The sequence below is a fragment of the Phocoena phocoena genome, chromosome 19 (assembly GCF_963924675.1).
Source record: "Phocoena phocoena chromosome 19, mPhoPho1.1, whole genome shotgun sequence".
NCBI lineage: Eukaryota > Metazoa > Chordata > Mammalia > Artiodactyla > Phocoenidae > Phocoena > Phocoena phocoena.
Genome location: NC_089237.1, coordinates 7,087,743 through 7,106,742, shown reverse-complemented (window position 1 = coordinate 7,106,742; position 19,000 = coordinate 7,087,743). Strand labels below are relative to the sequence as shown.

The 19,000-nt window shown below is 43.7% G+C and overlaps 1 protein-coding gene across 2 annotated transcripts in view; it reads left to right on the top strand.

The window, feature by feature from the left end:
• Positions 1 to 4,998: 4,998 nt before the first annotated feature.
• Positions 4,999 to 19,000, top strand: part of GRB2 (growth factor receptor bound protein 2) — a 68,983-nt gene continuing 54,981 nt past the window's right edge. Inside the window, exons 1-2 of one of the 2 annotated variants that reach the window (XM_065896636.1) lie at positions 4,999 to 5,219; positions 12,552 to 12,767. In XM_065896636.1, the coding sequence (XP_065752708.1) occupies positions 12,690 to 12,767 (78 nt within the window). In that variant the 5' untranslated portion in view covers positions 4,999 to 5,219; positions 12,552 to 12,689. Of the gene's footprint in view, positions 5,220 to 12,551; positions 12,768 to 19,000 lie in introns of those variants that run through there. The other variant, XM_065896638.1, reaches the window with a different exon arrangement.

Here is a 19,000-nt window from a genome sequence, read left to right as displayed (position 1 = left end):
GTCTCTTCTGAGATCTCACCCACTTCCTTAGCTTCAAATAACACATTCGCACAGAAAGGCAGCCCCAGCTTTATCTCTAGTCAACCTCCGGTATTTATTCATCCATCCCTCCCTCCATCCATTAATTCAGTCCAGGCACTGTGCTGGGGGCTGGGAATACACATGTGAGTAGGTGTGGTCCTGTTTGGGAGCTTGTAGAGCATTTGGTGGTGGATGGGGGAGGGGGGAGAGTGAACAAACCATTATGCAGTAGTGAGATTGGAGGTCCAGTGGGAATTTTGAGGAAGAAACCTTAAAACTGACTTGGGGGCCTAAAGAAGGAGGAGAACACTAACTGAGCAGAAGAAACTGAACGTGCAAAGATACAGACACTCAAAAGATCATGACACCTTCCGGAAACCACAGTGGTTTAGAATTGGTGGAGTGTGTGTTGGCCAGAGACCGAGAGAGTGGGGCTGGCAGGCAGCGGCCAGATCCATGAGGGTCTTTCCCAGATCTTAGGACATTATCTTGTAGATGATAAATAGCTTAGTTCCAATTGATTTTTCACTCTGCAGCTAGAGTGTGAATGTATTTTGTAGATGAAAAGCTGACCACAGCCCACCCCTGCTTCAGTATCTCATAGAATCAAGTGGCAAGCGGGATCTTAGTTCCCCGACCAGGGATCAAGCCTGTGGAAGCGCGGAGTCCTAACCACTGGACGCCAGGGAAGTACTTCACGTCCCTAGTTTTTAGCAGCACTGGAAAGGCCCAGCATGCCCCTCTCCAAATGCTTCACCAGTGTGCCACATTCTTCATCCCAGCTGTAAACGGCTTCCTGGAGTTCTCTCTTACTGTCTGGCCTTTGCACATGCTGTACCCTCTCCTGGAATACTCTTTTCCTCTCAGGCTAACAGAGTCTCAGTTGAAACCTCCCTCCTCGTCTTCCCTGATCCTGGATTAGGTCAGGTCCCCTGCTGTGTGCTCCCAAAGCTGCCAGTCCTGAGAGTGTTACATTCTCAGCGGTATGTCTTCCCCTTCAGACTGCGAGCTCTGTGACAGGTTATCCTGCTGTTTCCAGAGTAGATGCTCAGCTAATATTGTGGAGAGGAAGAATGAATGCACTGAGCTTTTGGACAGTGTACTGGATATTTCTACCTGCATGTCTCCCAGAATGATGAACCCTACATTTCCCAGACTGTGGCATCATCATCTTCTTACCTGTCCCTTCCCTGTACGTGCCCTGCCCCACCACTTCCTGCCCAGTCAGCTCCTCCCCCCTTTTAAAAAAATATTTATTTATTTATTTGGCTGCACTGGGTCTTAGTTGCGATATGCAGGATCTTTAGCTGCGGCCTGCGAACTCTTAGTTGTAGCATGTGGGATCTAATTCCCTGTTGAGGGATTGAACTGGGCCCCCTGCGCTGGGAGCATGGAGTCTTAGCCACTGGACCACCAGGGAAGTCCCAGCTCCTCCTCTTTATTTTTTACTTTTTTTATAACATCTTTATTGGAGTATAATTGCTTTACAATGGTGTGTTAGTTTCTGCTGTATAACAAAGTGAATCAGCTGTACATAAACATACATCCCCATATCTCCCTCTCTTGCGTCTCCTTCCCACCTTCCCTATCCCACCCCTCTAGGTGGACACAAAGCACCGATCTGTCCTGTTTGAGAAGTAAGGAAGCTGAGATCCAGACTAACTGGCGACATGGCTGGTGAGTGGCAGTCAGGATTGGAACCCAGTTTTCTAGGCTTTAATCCATCCTTCCTCTATGGGGTGGATTCATCCGGGCCCCTGTGCCGTGGACCCTGGCACAGTGCCTCTGTCTGCTTTTCCCCATGCTGCCATGTGCCTGCCTATGGGGTTGCCTCTGACAGCCCAGCATTGTTGGGCAGTATTCTGGAAAGCCCCGCCTCACTCATCCTTTACAAACTCCCATTTTGACCACATCTGCAAAGTTCCAGCTGTCTGGCTCCGCCCTGAATCCTGGTGTTTATGCTGATTTGGAAATTGCAATCGGTAGGCTAACTGTGGCTCTGCTGGTGGACTTTCACTTGGCAGGAACTGGCTCTTCATCCTGGGTGGTTTCCAGCAGGAATCTCCCTCTGCACTTCCTACCTGTGGAACCTAATCTCCATTTTTAACACGAGGCCTCTCGGATGCTGTGCAAACCGACTTTGACACCGGTGTGCAGTTAACCAGCGTTTACTGGAGGAGAGGCTCAGCGATGGAAAGGATCAGAGCTCCCCAGTCCTCATTCAGTGTTTTTCAGTTGATTAATGAAAAGTGACTTGTGTTCTTCCTATTATCCAGCTCTAAAATGATATAATAATGTTTTAACTTTTGTGAGGTACCATATATACGTGTTGCTACAGTATCGACATTCCTTACAGGAAAGCTGTTGTAAAAGTCCAGCGTCCAAAAGTAGTGAAGACGTTGCCTGGATATTAGCAAATTTCAAGAACTTAACTTCTAGGCAGCACACTTTAAAAGGGATTTTTCTCTTCTGTCTCAGGAAATATGGCCACAACATTTTCTTAAGAGAATCTGGCATTCGGGGAGTTTTTAATCTCAGAGAGACCAGTGTAGTTGGGGAAGGTTGCTGGGCTGTGAATGGGGACGAAGCACAGGGAAATGGGCAGTTTTCCAGCCTTGGTTTCATATCAACAAGCAGGAGTCCTTACTGCCCTACAGGGTGGGAGTCCTGGCAGAAATCCTCTGCAACTGCAAAAAGACAAAATCCACTTGGGAGTTAAAGCAGCAACAAAAGGGTTTCGGTTCTAATTACAGGGTTGTCAGGTTGAAGAAAAATGGTTGTGGGATAACAGGGAGATGAAAAACTTGGTTCTTAGTACAGTGGGTTTTCCTTGGGAAGCTTTAGTTCTTGATTCAACTTCTTACGCAGGTGTGGATCAACCGTGTCTTCCGTTGTGCTCTTTCTCCAGCTGTTTTGTAGATCAGCTGATGAACCATTTCCTGGTTTTTCAGAGGTTGGTAGAGGTCCTTGCTGTTCTTGTACTTACTTGCTCGTTTGTTCCTTTATACATTTATTTATTCACTACATATTTTGAAAGTGTTTTTGCATTGACAGAAAATACAGAGACAAGCCCTGTTTTGTCACTTAGACCCGCTGGTTTGGATTCCTTTCACCTCTCTTCTCTGCTGATAGTGAGGGGAAGGGTCCTGCTAGTGTTGGAGGGTCTCCTGCAGAGGCGGGGTGTGGCTGTGTGTCACTGTGAGGGCAAGGACACTGGCCCCAGCTCCTCCTCTTGACTGGCAAATTTGTCTGCTGTTCTCCCCACTCAAAACAAAGAACTGCAACTTTTCCCTCACTTCCTTCTCCTCTGTACTCAGCAGCTAAGTCCTTCCCTTTCATTTCTTTCTTTTTTTTTTTCTGGCCACCATTCTAAAACAAATTATCAAAGTGGGGGGAAAATATGGGTTTTAGAATAAGACAGACCTAGGCTCAAATCTCAGATCTACTATATTTGGGTTTCCTTGGGTAAGTTTCTAACCTCTTTAAGTCTCAGTTTCCCAGTCTGTAAAATGGGGATATTATCCACCGTAGAAACTCTATGACTTTAGTATACATCGGGTGGTGAATAGATGGTCCTCTTGTTATTTTCACCTCATGTCAGGCATCTCTTGCTCAAAAACCTTCAGAGGTTGTTACTTGTCAATGAAGCCTAAACTGTACATCTTGGCCTTGCCTTTCATTATTCCTCCCCCTAAATCCTAAACTCTGGCCAATCTGAAATACTGGCTGACTCCATCCCTCTTTCCTCTCTGCTTTCATGTTGCAATTCAAACACCAAGTCCTCCCTGATTACCTGAGCACCAAGTAACTGGCTCCCTCCTCTGCAGTCCTGTATGTAGTTCAATGGCACTTAGGGCCAACCGTTTTGCCTTGCAGACTAGGCAACTCTCCTCTAGATGACAAATTGCTGAAAGCAGAGGCTTGGTTGGGTTCATCTATCACCCTGCATAGTGCCTTACATGCAGCTGATGTGAAAAGAACAATTCATTCTCCTTATTTCAATGGGCTTGTTTTCTCTATAGAATCAGATGTTTGGTTATTCTCACCTCTAACTATTTTGTTGGCTTCCAGGAAGCACCTTACCATTAGATGCTCTGTTCTCTCCTTTAACTGGAAAGAGCTTTTGGAACTGAAAAATAAAGAGTTACTCCTACAAGCCTCATCTTCTGCCACTCCCCGGCTACGAATCGAACCACTTAGCATTGCACAGAACACGACTCTCACACCCCCGTTCCTTTCTACGTGCCTGACGTTCCCTTCATCTGGAATGCTATTACCCGTGCTTCTCTGACGAACTCCTACACATCCTCCAAGACTCGGCTCAGACGTCACCACAATCACCTTCTCTGGGTAGGCTTTTCTGAGATGGGCAGAGTAGCCCCCCCCCCCCAACTTTTTAGCTTCCTCAGCACTCTCCAAATAATTCTAACAGGACTTAGGTATAATTTGTTTACTTTTCTTCCACTCTTCTAGAGTATAGAATCTAGACCCTGAATTCCTTGAGGGCCAGGATTTCTGTTCGTCGTTGTACCTTCTACGCTTAGCATGTATTAGGCGCTTGATTCAATCTATGAGCGACTGTGTTAATTCATCTAATACTGCAGAGTTTCTTCGGACCGGATTCTCAAATATTTCAAGACCTGGTCCTCTATTTGGAGTGCTTCACGCTGGAGGGAGATTCTCCCTCCAACCCCCCAGCCAAATTGCCTTGATTTGGTGGAAGGGGAAAGGACGTGGATAAGAGTTACTCCTTCAAGGGTGAGCTCTATTTACCCGCTCTGGCACCGAGAGGGTTACAGCAACCCCGGGGGTGGAGCCCTGCCGGTGCCACCTGCTGAGGGGCGGCCCGGCGCCTGCGCCCTGGCCTGTAGCTGGTCTACCTGCGGGGGCCTGGCCGAGGAGGAGCGCTTGCGCTCTGGGCCTTTTCCGCTGGGGGAAGTCTCGCGGGGGCGGGGCGGGGCGGGGCGGGGCCGCGCCGGGAAGTTCTCGCGGGACCGCGACGAGGAGCGGAAGCGAGGCGGCAGTACCGCTTCAGCGACCGGACGACGACGACGACGGCGGCGGCGGTGGCGACGGAGACTGTGGCGGTGACGGCGGCGAGAACAGTCGCTGCCCTTGGGGAGCAGCAGCGGGGTCGGCGGCCGCTCGCACCGTTGCGGAGGGGCCGGCCGGGCGCGGAGCGGAGCAGCTGCGCCACGGTGAGTACGGCCGGCGGCGGCGGCGCTGCTCCCGTGCCCCTTCCTCCCCTCTCCGCAGCGGGAGTCGGCCCGGGGGGCCCGGGCCTGCGTACCGAGGGCTGCCGGGCCTGGAGGTCGGGACAGTGAGGAACGGGGCGGGGAGCGGAATCCCTGTGCTCCCCGGGAGCCCAGTTTCCCCTTCTGGGGCGCTTCCTTCCTGGGGACCTTTCCTCCCCTGACCGTTGGCTCGGGACAGAGCTTCGGACCCCGGGGCAAGAGGCTGGGGGACTCCTAGTTAAATTTCGTGCCGTTTTCGTGGGGGTTTGCCCAGAAGGGGCCCAGGAGAAGCCCGAGAGCACGGGGTACTCATTCTGTGAGTCAGTCTGACTTGGTTCGGGAGGCGGGGGATTCGCAGAGGGCTGCAAATGTGATTGATGTCCTTCGACCTGCACGGTCACCAAGTCACCGTCTCCTGGTGTTTCGGGGCCGAATTTTGGGAGGAAACCCACCAACCTTATTAATACTGTGAGTGAGGACGTTTGCTACTGGAGCCAGTCAAGATGCCTTTGCTTCTGTAGCGCCTTTTTTTTTTTTTTCTTTTTTGACTAGTCTCTGAAAAACATTTGTCAAGAAAAATAAGCAGCAGTTGATTGGAATGCTGCGAGGAAAGATTTCAGTAAGAGAGGGGAGGGAATCACTGGTATTTTTCATTTGCAGCGCTCTCCGTGTCTATGATTTACTTGTGAGTTACAGCTTATTTAGGGAGTTAAACTAGGCTGGCTTCAGATGCGGTAAGAATATAATTTGCAGAGGAGCCAAGTGCCTCGCGGTCTGACTTTTGGTACCGTGGATTATCAGAAAAAAGTGGGGAAGACACGAGAGAAATTAGCATTAGTTTCTTTGGCTTTCTAGTGCCTCTTTCACTTTGTGCTCCCCAGTCGCCTTCCCTTTCTACTTCTCTCCATTCCACTGCGGACACTAAATGTTTACTCCTATAATGCAAGTCACTTGCCCCCTCCCCCCACTTTTTTTCTAATCTACTTTCCCTTCCTCCTTTTTGTCCCCTCTCTGGCATAATTTTTCGAGGTTTCGGCTCTTTGGCACAATTCGTTTTTTCCCTCATATAAAGATCCCGTTTCTCTCCCGGGAAGATGCCCTCTTTCCTGCTTTATTCTTCATTTTTGAGCGTCCACTGTGTTCCTTCAGTCTGCCAGAAGGGTTGCTAGAGAGCCTTGCGAGACTTAACGTTCTCCCCCTGGGAACTGGGAGGCGCAAAGGATTGAATTCAGCTCTAAGTAATCAGTACTGCCACTCGGTCACAGGTGTAGCTTGTGTTTTTGCGTTTTAATTGTTTTCTTCACGTTTAGATCATGTTGTTGTGCCTGCCTGCTCATGCTTTTCTTCTTATGTCTCTTATGTTAGTAAGGGAGATTGGGTCATTTTGGGGCTTGTGTGACTTCTTTTTGGCTTTTAGTGGGGGTGGTGAATGTTAAAAACGAAAACCAACCATAGTCCTATATTACAATAGAATTAAGATAGCTTGAAACATTTAAAGGAATAGAATTTATTTAGACCATTGATGAATTAATTAAAGCTTGCCCATTGTAATAGTACTAATTTATTCTTTACCAGCCTTCTAAGATAAGGTGTCTTTTCCTGCATCTGTTATAATCAGCCTTCTTTGTTATTGGGTTTGTTTTTTGTTTTTTTTGACAGAAAGAAAGAAATTTGTTCTCTTGCTCCTTCCTTTGTTCAAAATTTTCTGAATCCCAAAATTAAAAGTTAATTCTTGTAATCAGCTCTCTTTGATACTAAAAGAAAGCATTTAAATGTTTGAGGCAGTTTCCTTCCTCAGCCAGTGTATTCAGATTTGAGGGACTACTATTAGGTTTTAGATACTAAGTTGGTGGTACTTAGAGATTTTTCTCAATAATTCCTGTTATGTTGCACGTTATGCCACAACAATTCTAATTGTTACTTAGAACGGAAGAGTAATAGATTTTGGAGAAATGAAGTAATACAGAGTAGAGACCCACCATGGTCTCCTGAGAGAAACTGATATTGATAGTTACTTGCTTAATTCAGAAGAACTTTCCAGCACTCCTGAACGGCCATTGAGAGCCTTTCATTTTATTTGTCAAAGTTGGGTTTTTCCCAGTTATGCCAAGTGAATATGAATTATTGTCATTTTATGCAAAGACTTTATAGTGCGTTGTCTGAGATGCAAAGTTCAAAATCTAGTCAAGGCACCCTTACAGCACAGCAGTGATTTTTAAAATTTAGCATGCATAAGAATTACCTGTGAATCTTACTTAAAATTAGGTTCCGGGCTAAGGCCACTACCTTGCCGAACTCCAGAAGGCACCTCACAGTGAAATCAGTCCCTGAATGGGGTGAGTTTGAAGTAGCTGATCCAAGAACCAAAACTGTTGTTACAGGATGCACCCGTAAATTAATGAGACTGAAATGTGGCTTTAAATTACTCAAAGGTACACTTCCTGTATATACACAGTAAATGTTTAAAAGCCCAGTAGAATAAGTGACTATAGATGTGATTAGTTTTATATATGTGAATATTTGAGCATTGTTAGGACTTGATTTGGAGGTATTTAATTTTAGTTCACACTTAATAGACTGTTAATTTGCCTACCAGAGCGTTCCTCTGAGTCCATATGTAAATGGAAGTTCTAGATTTACTGAGAACATGTGGACCGATATTTGAAGAGGTACTGGTGATGCTGGTTTAATACCTCTTAGCACTTTATGCCAGGGACTCAGCATTTACAGGTGCTGTCTCTTTTAATTAGCAAAATGACCGTACAAGCTGTAGATGCTATTATTTTCCCCATTTTCCAGCTGAGGGACACTAGGGATTAGAGAATGTAAGTTATTTCTCCAGTGTTGCCCACCTAGTTAGTAAGTGGTACAGTGACAGTTGAATCCAGGTCTAACTCCAGAGCACCAGTAAGATTTGTTTTTGTTTTTTCTGACTTACAAAAGCAATACATGCTTATAGTAAAGACAATGAAAATACAATTGAGGTGTATGGTACAGAAAGTAAAAATATTCTGTGAACTCGCTTCCAGAGGTAATCATTGTTAACCTTTTGAATTTTTTTTTTTTAGCCCACACTGATATATTATTTTATGGAAGTATGATAAACTAATTTTTCTGCAGTTTTTTAAAAAACTTGATAATAATGTATCTTGATATATAGAAAGATATTTCTTGTTATGCTCAGGGATACATGTATTTTGCACATGGTATTTGTGTCACTATTTTAGTGAGATAAATCTGGGACATGGCATTGCTTGTCCAAGGGTATGTATTTTTTTTTTTTTTTTTTTTTTGCGGTACGTGGGCCTTTCACTGTTGTGGCCTCGCCTGTTGCAGAGCACAGGCTCCAGACGCGCAGGCTCAGCGGCCATGGCTCACAGGCCCAGCCGCTCCACGGCTTGTGGGTTCTTCCTGGACCGGGGCACGAACCCGTGTCCCCTGCATCGGCAGGCAGACTCTCAACCACTGTGCCACCAGGGAAGCCCAAGGGTATGTATTTTAAATTTGTCAATAGATGCTGTAAAATTACTCTCCAAAAAGATTGAACTAATTAATTCCCTGATAGAGTGTGAGCTCTGTGGTGGTTTTATTTTTATAATCCAGTACTAAGCCTATTGTTAGGCATATAGTAGCTGTTCAAAATGTTACTTTAATCAACACTGGATAAAGAGTCTGAGAATCTCTTTATCCATAGTATCGCAGAGACTGGATGTTATAAATCTTTAAAAAATTTGACAATTAGTAGGTGAAAGAAATCTCATTGTTTTAATTTGCCGATTTTTGTTTGTTTCGGTTTTTTTGGCTGCGCCATGAAGCTTGGGGGATTTCAGTTCCCCAACCAGCGATTGAACCCGGGCCATGGCCGTGTAAGCCTTAATTTTCCATTTTTAATAATGAAGACAAACATCTAATATGTTTTTTTTATTTTTTATTCTTTTTCATTATTATTTTTTTAGTATGTTTTAAGTAGAGTCACGTTTTAACTTAGAGTGACTTAATGTCAGGCTCTGTCTATAGCGCTTCATATATGTCTACTATCTGTATTACCTAATTCAATGCCCAGTGAATTTTATAAAGTTGGTGACTTTATACCCATTTTACAGATGAGAAAACTGAGGCTTGTTTAAAAGCCTTGCCCAAAATTATAGCTGGTAAGCATCAAGGTCATTACTTGAACTTGGGGTCAGCCTGCCTTTACAAACCATGCAGGCTTAACACTAAGCTATACTGGCCCAGTGAAGTGTCGCATATTTTATTTTCTGTGAATTTTGGGAAGAAGAGAGTTGAATGGAAGACAGAAAATAAAATCCTACAAATACCTTTAGGAGACTGCAGTTTACGATACAGTGCGTATTGCTTTAAATGAACAGTTCAAGCTGCACTTGCCTTGTTAAAATTCTCTGCTTGTGATGGGCTGCAGGGTGTGTGCTGGTAGCAGTTCAGACATACTCTGTCATCAGGCTTCAGGGTTAAATGTACTCCCAGCCCATTTTCTTGAGAAATTTACAGCAACATATACTCTGTTAAAAACATTATACATTGTGTCCACTTTCAGATTTCTTTCTTCCTTTTAAAGTAATTAATGTGGTGTATGTGATAGAATTTTTTTGTCTTTAATGAAACACACCCTTTTGAATTTCTTGAGCCTGCATGTTTTTCAGTGGATAGCCTAAAACCTGGCCTTCTCAAGTTTTCTCTGTGAAACACTAATTTTTACTTGGCACCACTGCAAAAGTATTGATTGGTTGGTTTTCATTCCTATTAAACTGTATCTTACAAAGCAATTGTTACTTGAAACACGATTTTCAAGAGTGTTGTCTGTTTAAGTTTTCTCTAGGAAACCTGTGGTAGATAAGTTGAGTAACAGCAGGAGAGCAAATGTTGAAAACTCTTAGTTTTTATGGTCTGGCTGTTCAGTCACACTGCAGTTGTCTGGAATCGTGAATGACATAGAAGTTTATGCCCTGTACTGCATAGTACCTTGACAGTTGACAGTGCTTTAGGTTTCTGTCTGATTTCTGTTTTTCAAAAATGAAACTTTTAAAGTTTTTTGGATCTGCGCAATTATTCTTCAACTTCCCATCATTGATACATAGTCCCAACAATCAGACCTGAAGACCAGTGAAAATAAATGGTCAGGTCAGGGTATGGAAAATATTGATAGGCATGTAGCGGAGATTTTGGAGCAGCTGTAAAAAGTTTTAAATAGGTACACACTAGAAAGTAGGCAAAAAAGGAGAAACAGTTATTAATTCTGGGAAAAATTGAAGGATTGTATTAGAAAGGAAGGTTGGTTATCATACATTATATAAATCACCAGTGAACAATGTTTCGTAATGTAATAATTACTGCTTAAACCGGAATATGTGGCATTACTGGGATGGGGCAACGCAGAATTGGCAGGGGCGGAACAGCTAAGTCCTCATCTTTCAGGTGATAGGTGATGGCTGGAATAAATTAAGAAACAGCAGTAGAAGGGTGTTATTTAGAAATACTGTGAGTAAACATAAAGAGAAAGCTAAAATCAAAATTGAGGGTGATTGCTTGTGAGTGTTGGGGTAGGGAATTGCTCTTTTTCATAAGCCTTTTAATGCTCTGACTTTTAAAATTATATGGATTCATTTGATAAATAAGTAACTGTGGTGAGTATAAGTAAAGGATGTTTAAGGTCACACGAAAATACTGAGACTAATCTTTTTTTTTTTTAATTTGCTGGGACTATTTTTGCTTTCCTGTTTCAGAGCCAGCACAACATAGGATATCCTAGGTATGGCCTGATAGAATGAATTAAACGTTGGTTTAGTTTATTAGTTTACCTGCAGTGGAATGTTTGGCCTTCAGAATTCGGCTGAAGGACTTTTTATTACCGGGTGATTCTTTCCTCCTTGGTAATACTCATTTCCCTCTAACCTTAGTATTCCCAACTGGTTTACTCCTTAGTCCTTTTGTAGCTATGCTTGATTAATGCCCCAGTTGTTAACTTTAGAACAAAAGAATAATAATCACTCGTGCCCCTCAAATGAGGTCTCTGCTAGGTGGTAATTATCCACCAAAGGGTGTCACTATAAATAATCTGTCCCCGTTCTGCCAGTGTCAGTGTTGTTTTCTGCTTTTATTTAGCCTGTATGAAAACAGTGACTGACAAAAGAAGAATGGGGCTTCGTTTTCCTTTAGTTACGGGAAGGTCTAGGTTGCGTCCCATATTCAGGGCTCGAGACTCCTCACTTCCGCAATGATTGTACTGCCCAGCTTCACCATCACCTGGTACACTACCTAAGGGTTATTACAGAATCTTTGCCTGCGAAATGCAGCTTGGATCAGTCTAGTACTCCCCTGGCTCCGAGAAAAGCACCTGTTCTCAGGGGTAACTGTGAGAGGCTTCTGTTTGGCTTTTGGGCGGTAGCTAAGATTCTGAAAAAGGGATTGCTTTCAAGTGTAGATTAGGACTTCAGCCTTGCTCTGTAGGCTAGTTAGGAATAATGCAGAGGCTGCTTTTGGAATGCTGAACCTTGGACGTCTATTTTCAAGGGCTGTTGGGGCCCCCGAAGTCTTGGGGGTCTTCGAGGGATAGGGAGCCTTCTGCACGAGCAGGTCTCCACCCACCAAAGGCTCTGAGCTGGATTTCCTTTCTCTGGTCACCTGAGCTTGCCGATCACAGTTGGCAAGTGGAGAGGGAGAGTTGCCTATGCTGAGAGTAGCAAACTGAATAAGAAAGTAGTTCCTAGGGTCAGTTTCTTCCACTTTCCTAGGGGCAGACAGAGGTTTAGTTTCTGAGAACAGTTAAAGCAGCTCAGGACCACAGCCCACATTGCTGGCTTTTGACTGTGGATAGGGGACCCAACATTTTCAAAGCACCAGAAAGGTTGGCAGGGAGAAAGGAGGGAGAGAGGCCTCTATAACTGAGAAAAGTAGGGTGCCATCCCGATGGCGAGGCCTTTCTTTGCGTGGACTGCATTTCGTGCCTGGAGAAGAGCGTGAGGGGCGAGGGAGGAAAGGCGGAGACCGTTCGGACTCCAGCCGGTTCCTGCACACCGAACACACCCAGCGGGAGGGAAGAGGAAGTGTGTTCTGGAATAGCTTGAGCAGCTGCCGCCATTGGCCGGCAGGCCTGTCAGTTGCCTGGGGGCCGAGGCTGGAAAGAGGAAGGAGGAGCTCAGGGCTCCTGCCTGGAAGGGAGGGAGGAGGGCTGAGCCAGGCCGAGCCAGGGGGCGTGGGGGCTGGGACGGCAGGCCGACTGGCAGGGCGGGGCTGCCTTCGATCCGGCCACTTCTCTCAATCATTGCTCTTCTTATTCAGGGTGGCATTGTGTGTCGCGGCGTGCAGGAGCGAGTCCCAGCTGAGAGGCGAGGCTGAGCCCAGAGCACTGGGTTGCTTCAGCAGGGAAGACTCCCTTCCCCCCTGCTTCAGGCTGCTGAGCCCTGAGCCCCGCTCAGAATGGAAGCCATCGCCAAATATGACTTCAAAGCCACCGCAGACGACGAGCTGAGCTTCAAAAGGGGGGACATCCTCAAGGTAAGTGTTGATGCCCAGCAAACGCTCAGATGGCTTCTCCTTGTACTCACCTGCCTTCTTGTGCCCTGATAACACACAAAGAAGCTGTGCTTGTTCTCTTTTCATTGCCCACTTTTAACATTCACCATCCTGTGTGATTTGGAGAGCTAGTGCTGAGTGAATATCAAACGTGACTTCAGAGGGTTGGTGTGATGTGTGGTCTTAACTGCCTTTGTGTGAATGCCTTGAGCATTTCTGTGCTTCTTGATATTGGTAATTCAGGTAAAGTCAGAGCAATATGATTATAGTAAGGAAGCGTATGAGTAGATTGGGTTACCTGATCTACTAGAGTTATAGAAAAAAAAGTGAGAGGATTTTTTTAAAAGACCCAAATTTGAAGTATTTTTGTAAAAGCACTCAATTAGTCTTATCTTACATAGTCAAAAGATTTTTGTTTCTGGAATGTGATCCTAGTAGGTTAGAAATTAATTTCCCCTAGCTTAGAGAGGAGGTAGAAGTACATGCCAAAACTCGTTAAAGAACCTCAGTGTATTCTTATTCTTTGTGAAACAACTAATGGAGTTCTAAATGACAAGGTTCAACTTGCTGTTGTACCAGTCAGATTTCGATTTTCTTGAACTTGAGGAGCAGTTACCCCATATTAAACTCTGATTGCACCAAAGAAACCTGCTGACAGTTTAAAAATAAGCTTCCTTACAGTTTGCAGCTCATTTTGAGCCCCACGATTTACATGAGGTTCGCCTTCCACCTGGCACGTGTTAATTATGTTGTTTTGTTTACCCAGTTGACTCCAGCAGCTTGCTCTTTTGGATATGTAATTTATTTTTACATGGGTGGGTGTTATCAAATAGTGTATCAACTCTGAGGAAAACCTAAAATTTAATGTTTGAGTCTTCACTGTGTCTCAAGTTTTGACTTTTTTCCTCTAAACCTGATTATTGGAATTTGCCATCCGTTTCTTTACTACTGTTGAATGAAATTATTAGGATTTTATAAAGAAGAAGAAAGTGGAAATACAGAAATATGATTCTTTATAAAAGGGCTAGTGACTTTTGTTTTTAAGTTTTGCAGACCTACGGAGAGTTATTATTCTGTTCACTGCCCAAGGTGTAGAGTTCTGCTCTGAAGTTAGTTTTTGTAAACTACTACTGCACAGTAGTTTTTGTAATGTTAGAAATGTAGGTTGCACTTCATAGAAGGTGATAAAGAGCCCTTTAAGGAGAAGAAAACTGTGAGCTTTTTTTTTTTAACATCTTTATTGGAGTATAATTGCTTTACAATGGTGTGTTAGTTTCTGCTTTGTAACTAAGTGAATCAGTTATACATATGTTCCCATATCTCTTCCTTCTTGCGTCTCCCTCCCTCCCACCCTCCCTATCCCACCCCTCTAGGTGGTCACAGAGCACTGAGCTGATCTCCCTGTGCTATGTGGCTGCTTCCCACTAGCTATCTATTTTACATTTGGTAGTGTATATATGTCCATGCCACTCTCTCACCTTGTCACAGCTTACCCTTCCCCCTCCCCATATCCTCAAGTCCATTCTCTAGCAGGTCTGTGTCGTTATTCCTGTCTTGCCCCTAGGTTCTTAATGACCTTTTTTTTTTTCTTAGATTCCATATATATGTTTTAGCATATGGTATTTGTTTTTCTCTTTCTGACTTGCTTCACTCTGTATGACAGTATCTGGGTCCATCCACCTCACTACAAATAACTCAATTTCGTTTCTTTTTATGGCTGAGTAATATTCTATTGTATATATGTACCACATCTTCTTTATCCATTCATCTGTTGATAGACACTTAGGTTGCTTCCATGTCCTGGCTATTGTTAATAGCTGCAGTGAACATTTTGGTACATGACTCTTTTTGAATTATGGTTTTCTCAGGGTATATGCCCAGTAGTGGGATTGCTGGGTCGTATGGTAGTTCTGTTTTAGTTTTTTAAGGAACCTCCATACTGGTCTCCATAGTGGCTGTGTCAATTTACATTCCCACCAACAGTGCAAGAGTGTTCCCTTTTCTCCGCCCTCTCCAGCATTTATTGTTTCTAGATTTTTTGATGATGGCCGTTCTGACCGGTGTAAGATGATATCTCATTGTAGTTTTGATTTGCATTTCTCTAATGATTAATGATGTTGAGCATTCTTTCATGTGTTTGCTGGCAATCTGTATATCTTCTTTGGAGAAATGCCTATTTAGGTCTTCTGCCCATTTTTGGATTGGGTTGTTTGTTTTTTTGATATTGAGCTGCAAGAGCTGCTTGTAAATTTTGGAGATTAATCCTTTGTCAGTTGCTTCATTTGCAAATATTTTCTCACATTCTGAGGTGTGTGTGAGCTTTTTGACGGTATTCTCAAAGTCAGCACTAAATTAATCAGAAAGCAGACAGAACCAGCTACAGGTTTTAGAGAGAAATACATCATCTGTTTCTATTTCTTTAGCTAGAAATCGGCAATCATAACTTAGACTACTAAATTACTCTGTATCATTGATGTACTGAGGAGATAATTTGGTGTTTTCTTAGGTGATTACTATTTTCAGCAGATAACCTGCTCCTGATATCATAATAAGATTGGCTACTCAGATAAAGGGAAAAAAGATTGGCTCCTCAAGTAGCCACGTTTGTCACTTGTACAAAAATGCTTTGGGGCCAAGCTTGGGGGGGGGTTTTGGTTTGTTTGTTTACTGAAATACAAATCAGATTTCTCCATTTAAGTTTACCCTAGAAACTTGAAACTTGAGCCTGGAAGTTCATATTTTTTCTCTTAGTCTATCCAGTTGCACATTTAGCACTAAAGCAACAAATCAAAACAAAAGTGTGAACTTTGAGGTCTGTTTTAAAGAATTTTTAGACAAGAACTTTCCCTGTTTACTGCCACTAAATTTAGTCTTGGACCATGAACATTTTATAAGTTCTCCACCTTAAATTGGTAAACTTCTTGAACAAGTGTAATGTCCTTCTTTCCCATCCTACAGTTAGGATGGTACTGTTTAATATTCCCCCAGAAATTTTTATGATGGGAGAGAAAGTGAATCAGAGTGCTCACATTTACTTTCAGATTTTCTTTGGGGAGAGAGAAACATACATATATTTGGTTCTTTCCAGTTTGGCAGATAACTGGCATATGAAGTCATAATGGCATTATTGCTTTTGAATGGTGGCCGTTAGCTGTTTGTTAGTAATCTTGTGGCTTTACTCCAAAAAATAAGTGATGATACAGTAGTTGCCCTTTGTCTCATAATTCTGTGAAACAGCTGAGTGAAGAGGAGGGACATTGCTTTGTCTTAAGCACTATTAGTTTAAAAAAAAAAAAGGCAGCGTTTTCTCCTTTGGTTATTCAGGGAGTAACTGGCTTCATTTGAGTGGCTCTGATTTGATTTGCTCACTCTTTAGGATGTTAGTTGTGAGCCAGATCATGTTTTGAAGTGTCTGGAAAGCATTGACCAGTTTCCCTCAATTGAAATATGGATCTATTTACCCTCTGTTGATAAAAGGGACATGTGCACGTGGGTACTGAGTACATTTTACTTGAAGATAATGAAATAGAAAGGGGCTCAGCCCTCTGCCTATGACCAGGCTCAGGATTACACCCTCTCACTGTCTTGGAGTTCCTGGTTAACTTTTACTGAATGTTGACTCGTGTCCCCCAGCAGACCACTTCCTTACTCTCTGTCCACGTGTTGACTTGTACTGCCCTGAGAAGAGAGAGCAAATTAAAAACATCTTACTGGAAGCCGTAAATAGAACTTAATGCTTGGATATATCTGCCTTTGTTAATTTCCCTCTTATAAAAGCTTGTGTTTTTCTTGGGGAGGGGTGGGGAGGGCACTGGGGCTAGGTATGGAAGAAATTGCTCTTCCTTAGTGGATGAAATGAACCTAAATTTCCCCACCATTGTAGGGCAGCCTTGAGATAACCCCAGGGGTTCTCCACTGAAAATGAGGCCCCTGAATACTCTGCCCTAGGCACACAAAATGCCTGAGCTTACCTAAAAGTTGCATCTGCCATCTAGGGGCTTCTGTACATGTATTTATAGTTCAGACAGTGCTGCCTAGGAATGAAGAGACTGTTCTGAGCTCTCAAACCTGTGCTCATTGCATTCTGTAGCTGGGTGGTTATTTTCTATCAAGACAGACCTTAGACTCTAGAAGAGAACCAACAGTAGATCGTCTCAATATCTTCTTCTCTGCCTGGCACGAACTTCCTTTACCAGTTTCCTAAACGGCTTTAGAACTAGGTCTTGGGTTCAGGGCTGATGACACTATTTTACTGTTACATTTACAGAGCGTCTCCTTGAGCCACATCCTGGGGTAAGTTGCTTTGAGGGTTGGGGGAGAAATAGAAGATGTACTTTCTCCCTTCAGGAACTCTAAAATCAAATAAGAGAAGTGAGGTTAGTATGTGAAACAGTATGTGACAGTGTGTAAAATTAGAGGATCTTTATTTTTTTTAATAAATTTATTTATTTTTGGCTGCATTGTGTCTTCGTTGCTGCACATGGGCTTTCTCTAGTTGCAGCGAGCGGGGGCTACTCTTCGTTGCACTTTGCAGGCTTCTCGTTGCGGTGGCTTCTCTTGTTGCAGAGATGGGCTCTAGACGCGCGGGCTTCAGTAGTTGTAGCACATGGTCTCAGTAGTTGTAGCACATGGGCTCAGTAGTTGTGGCTTGCGGGCTCTAGAGCACAGGCTCAGTAGTTGTGCCACATAGGCTTAGTTGCTTTGCGGCATGTGGGATCTTCCCGGACCAGGGCTTGAACCCGTGACCCCTGCAGTGGCAGGCGGATTCTTAACCACTGCACCACCAGGGAAGCCCTAGAGGATCTTTAGAACAGGAAAAGACTTCCTTGTTTTACAGGTGAGGAAATGGTGGCCCATGGAGGTTAATGATCTATCCAAGATCACAGCTATTAGTACTTAGTGCTGAACTGGTATTTAACAGAATGCTGAAGTTGTGTTACACACTGTAACTGCCAGTGTAATTTTGAAGAGAAGAGCTTGGTGAGAGCTGAAGTCCAAGAAAGCTGTGTGGAAGAGGCATGACTTGGACTGGACCTTGTGAAGGCCAGGACAGGGCTAAGTGAGGAGAAGAGAGGGGCGGGGGCTGTGCTTGTTGTGTTTAAGACAGGAATGCTAGAATAAGGTTATAGGCTGTGACGGAGTGGAAAATAAGGTAGAACTGGAGCCAGATAAGAAAAACCCAATAAGAGTTTGATCTTGTCCTTAAGCCTCTGAAGGTTATCAGCTGATGACGAAAGTGTCCTGTGTGTATAGTGGATTGCGAGGAGGGAAGCCTGGAGTCCCAGCCTGGCAGGTTCCAGTAATCAGGTTGTGAGATAAGTGCCTGTACAGGTATAGGAGACTAGGAATGAAGGACAGGGGGTGCTTTGAGGAAAAGAAAAAATAACGGGATTTCTGCCTGTCAGCTGGGGGTATTTGAATAAGTCTCCTGTGTAACTGAGAAAAGAACGTCCATTGAGTATGCTCCTGAGAGCCAGGAATGTGAACTAGAGTGTGATCGGTTCCAGTTTTCACAACAGCTCTAAGTCCTGAATTTCAGTACATGAGTCTCATTTCAGGTGTTTGAACTATCAAACCTAAAAAATAAGAGATTGGGGTGGGGTTTTTTCTTCACTATTTCAAAGTACTGGTATCAGTATACTTTTTGAAGTATTTATTTGCCTGTTGATAAGAATTGTTATCAATCTTGTTAACTAAACTCAGAATATTGCATTTAATCTTTAAGAATGAGGACAGTTTGAGTTCTCTTACAACATCATTTGTTTGCCTTTCATCATATTCATTTCCCCCCTGTCATCTGAATGGACTGTTTCCAAATAGGTGCTAAGAATGAACTTTCAGTTCCTGTACAAGACTCCTTTGGGGGTGGAGGGGGTTGCTGGCTGAAGACCAGTCATCCCTGTTTGGAGAAAGAAATGTCTAAGGAAATGCACCGTTCCTTTGGGGTCTTCAGTTTTCACCTCTGTGAGCCATTATAGTTAAGTCATCTACTATTTATGAAGCATTTAATATGTGCCACAAAGTTATACATGATTTCTAATTTTGGACATCAGAAGGTTGGCATTATTAGCCCCATCTTATGGGTGCAGAAGTTAAGTAACAGGTTCAGGTTCACACATTTAGTAAGAGGCAAAGCTGGGATTTGATCTTAGGCCTGGCTGCAGTGCTCCCCCTACAGTACATTAATTCCCCTGTTAACTGTCAGGTATGAGTAA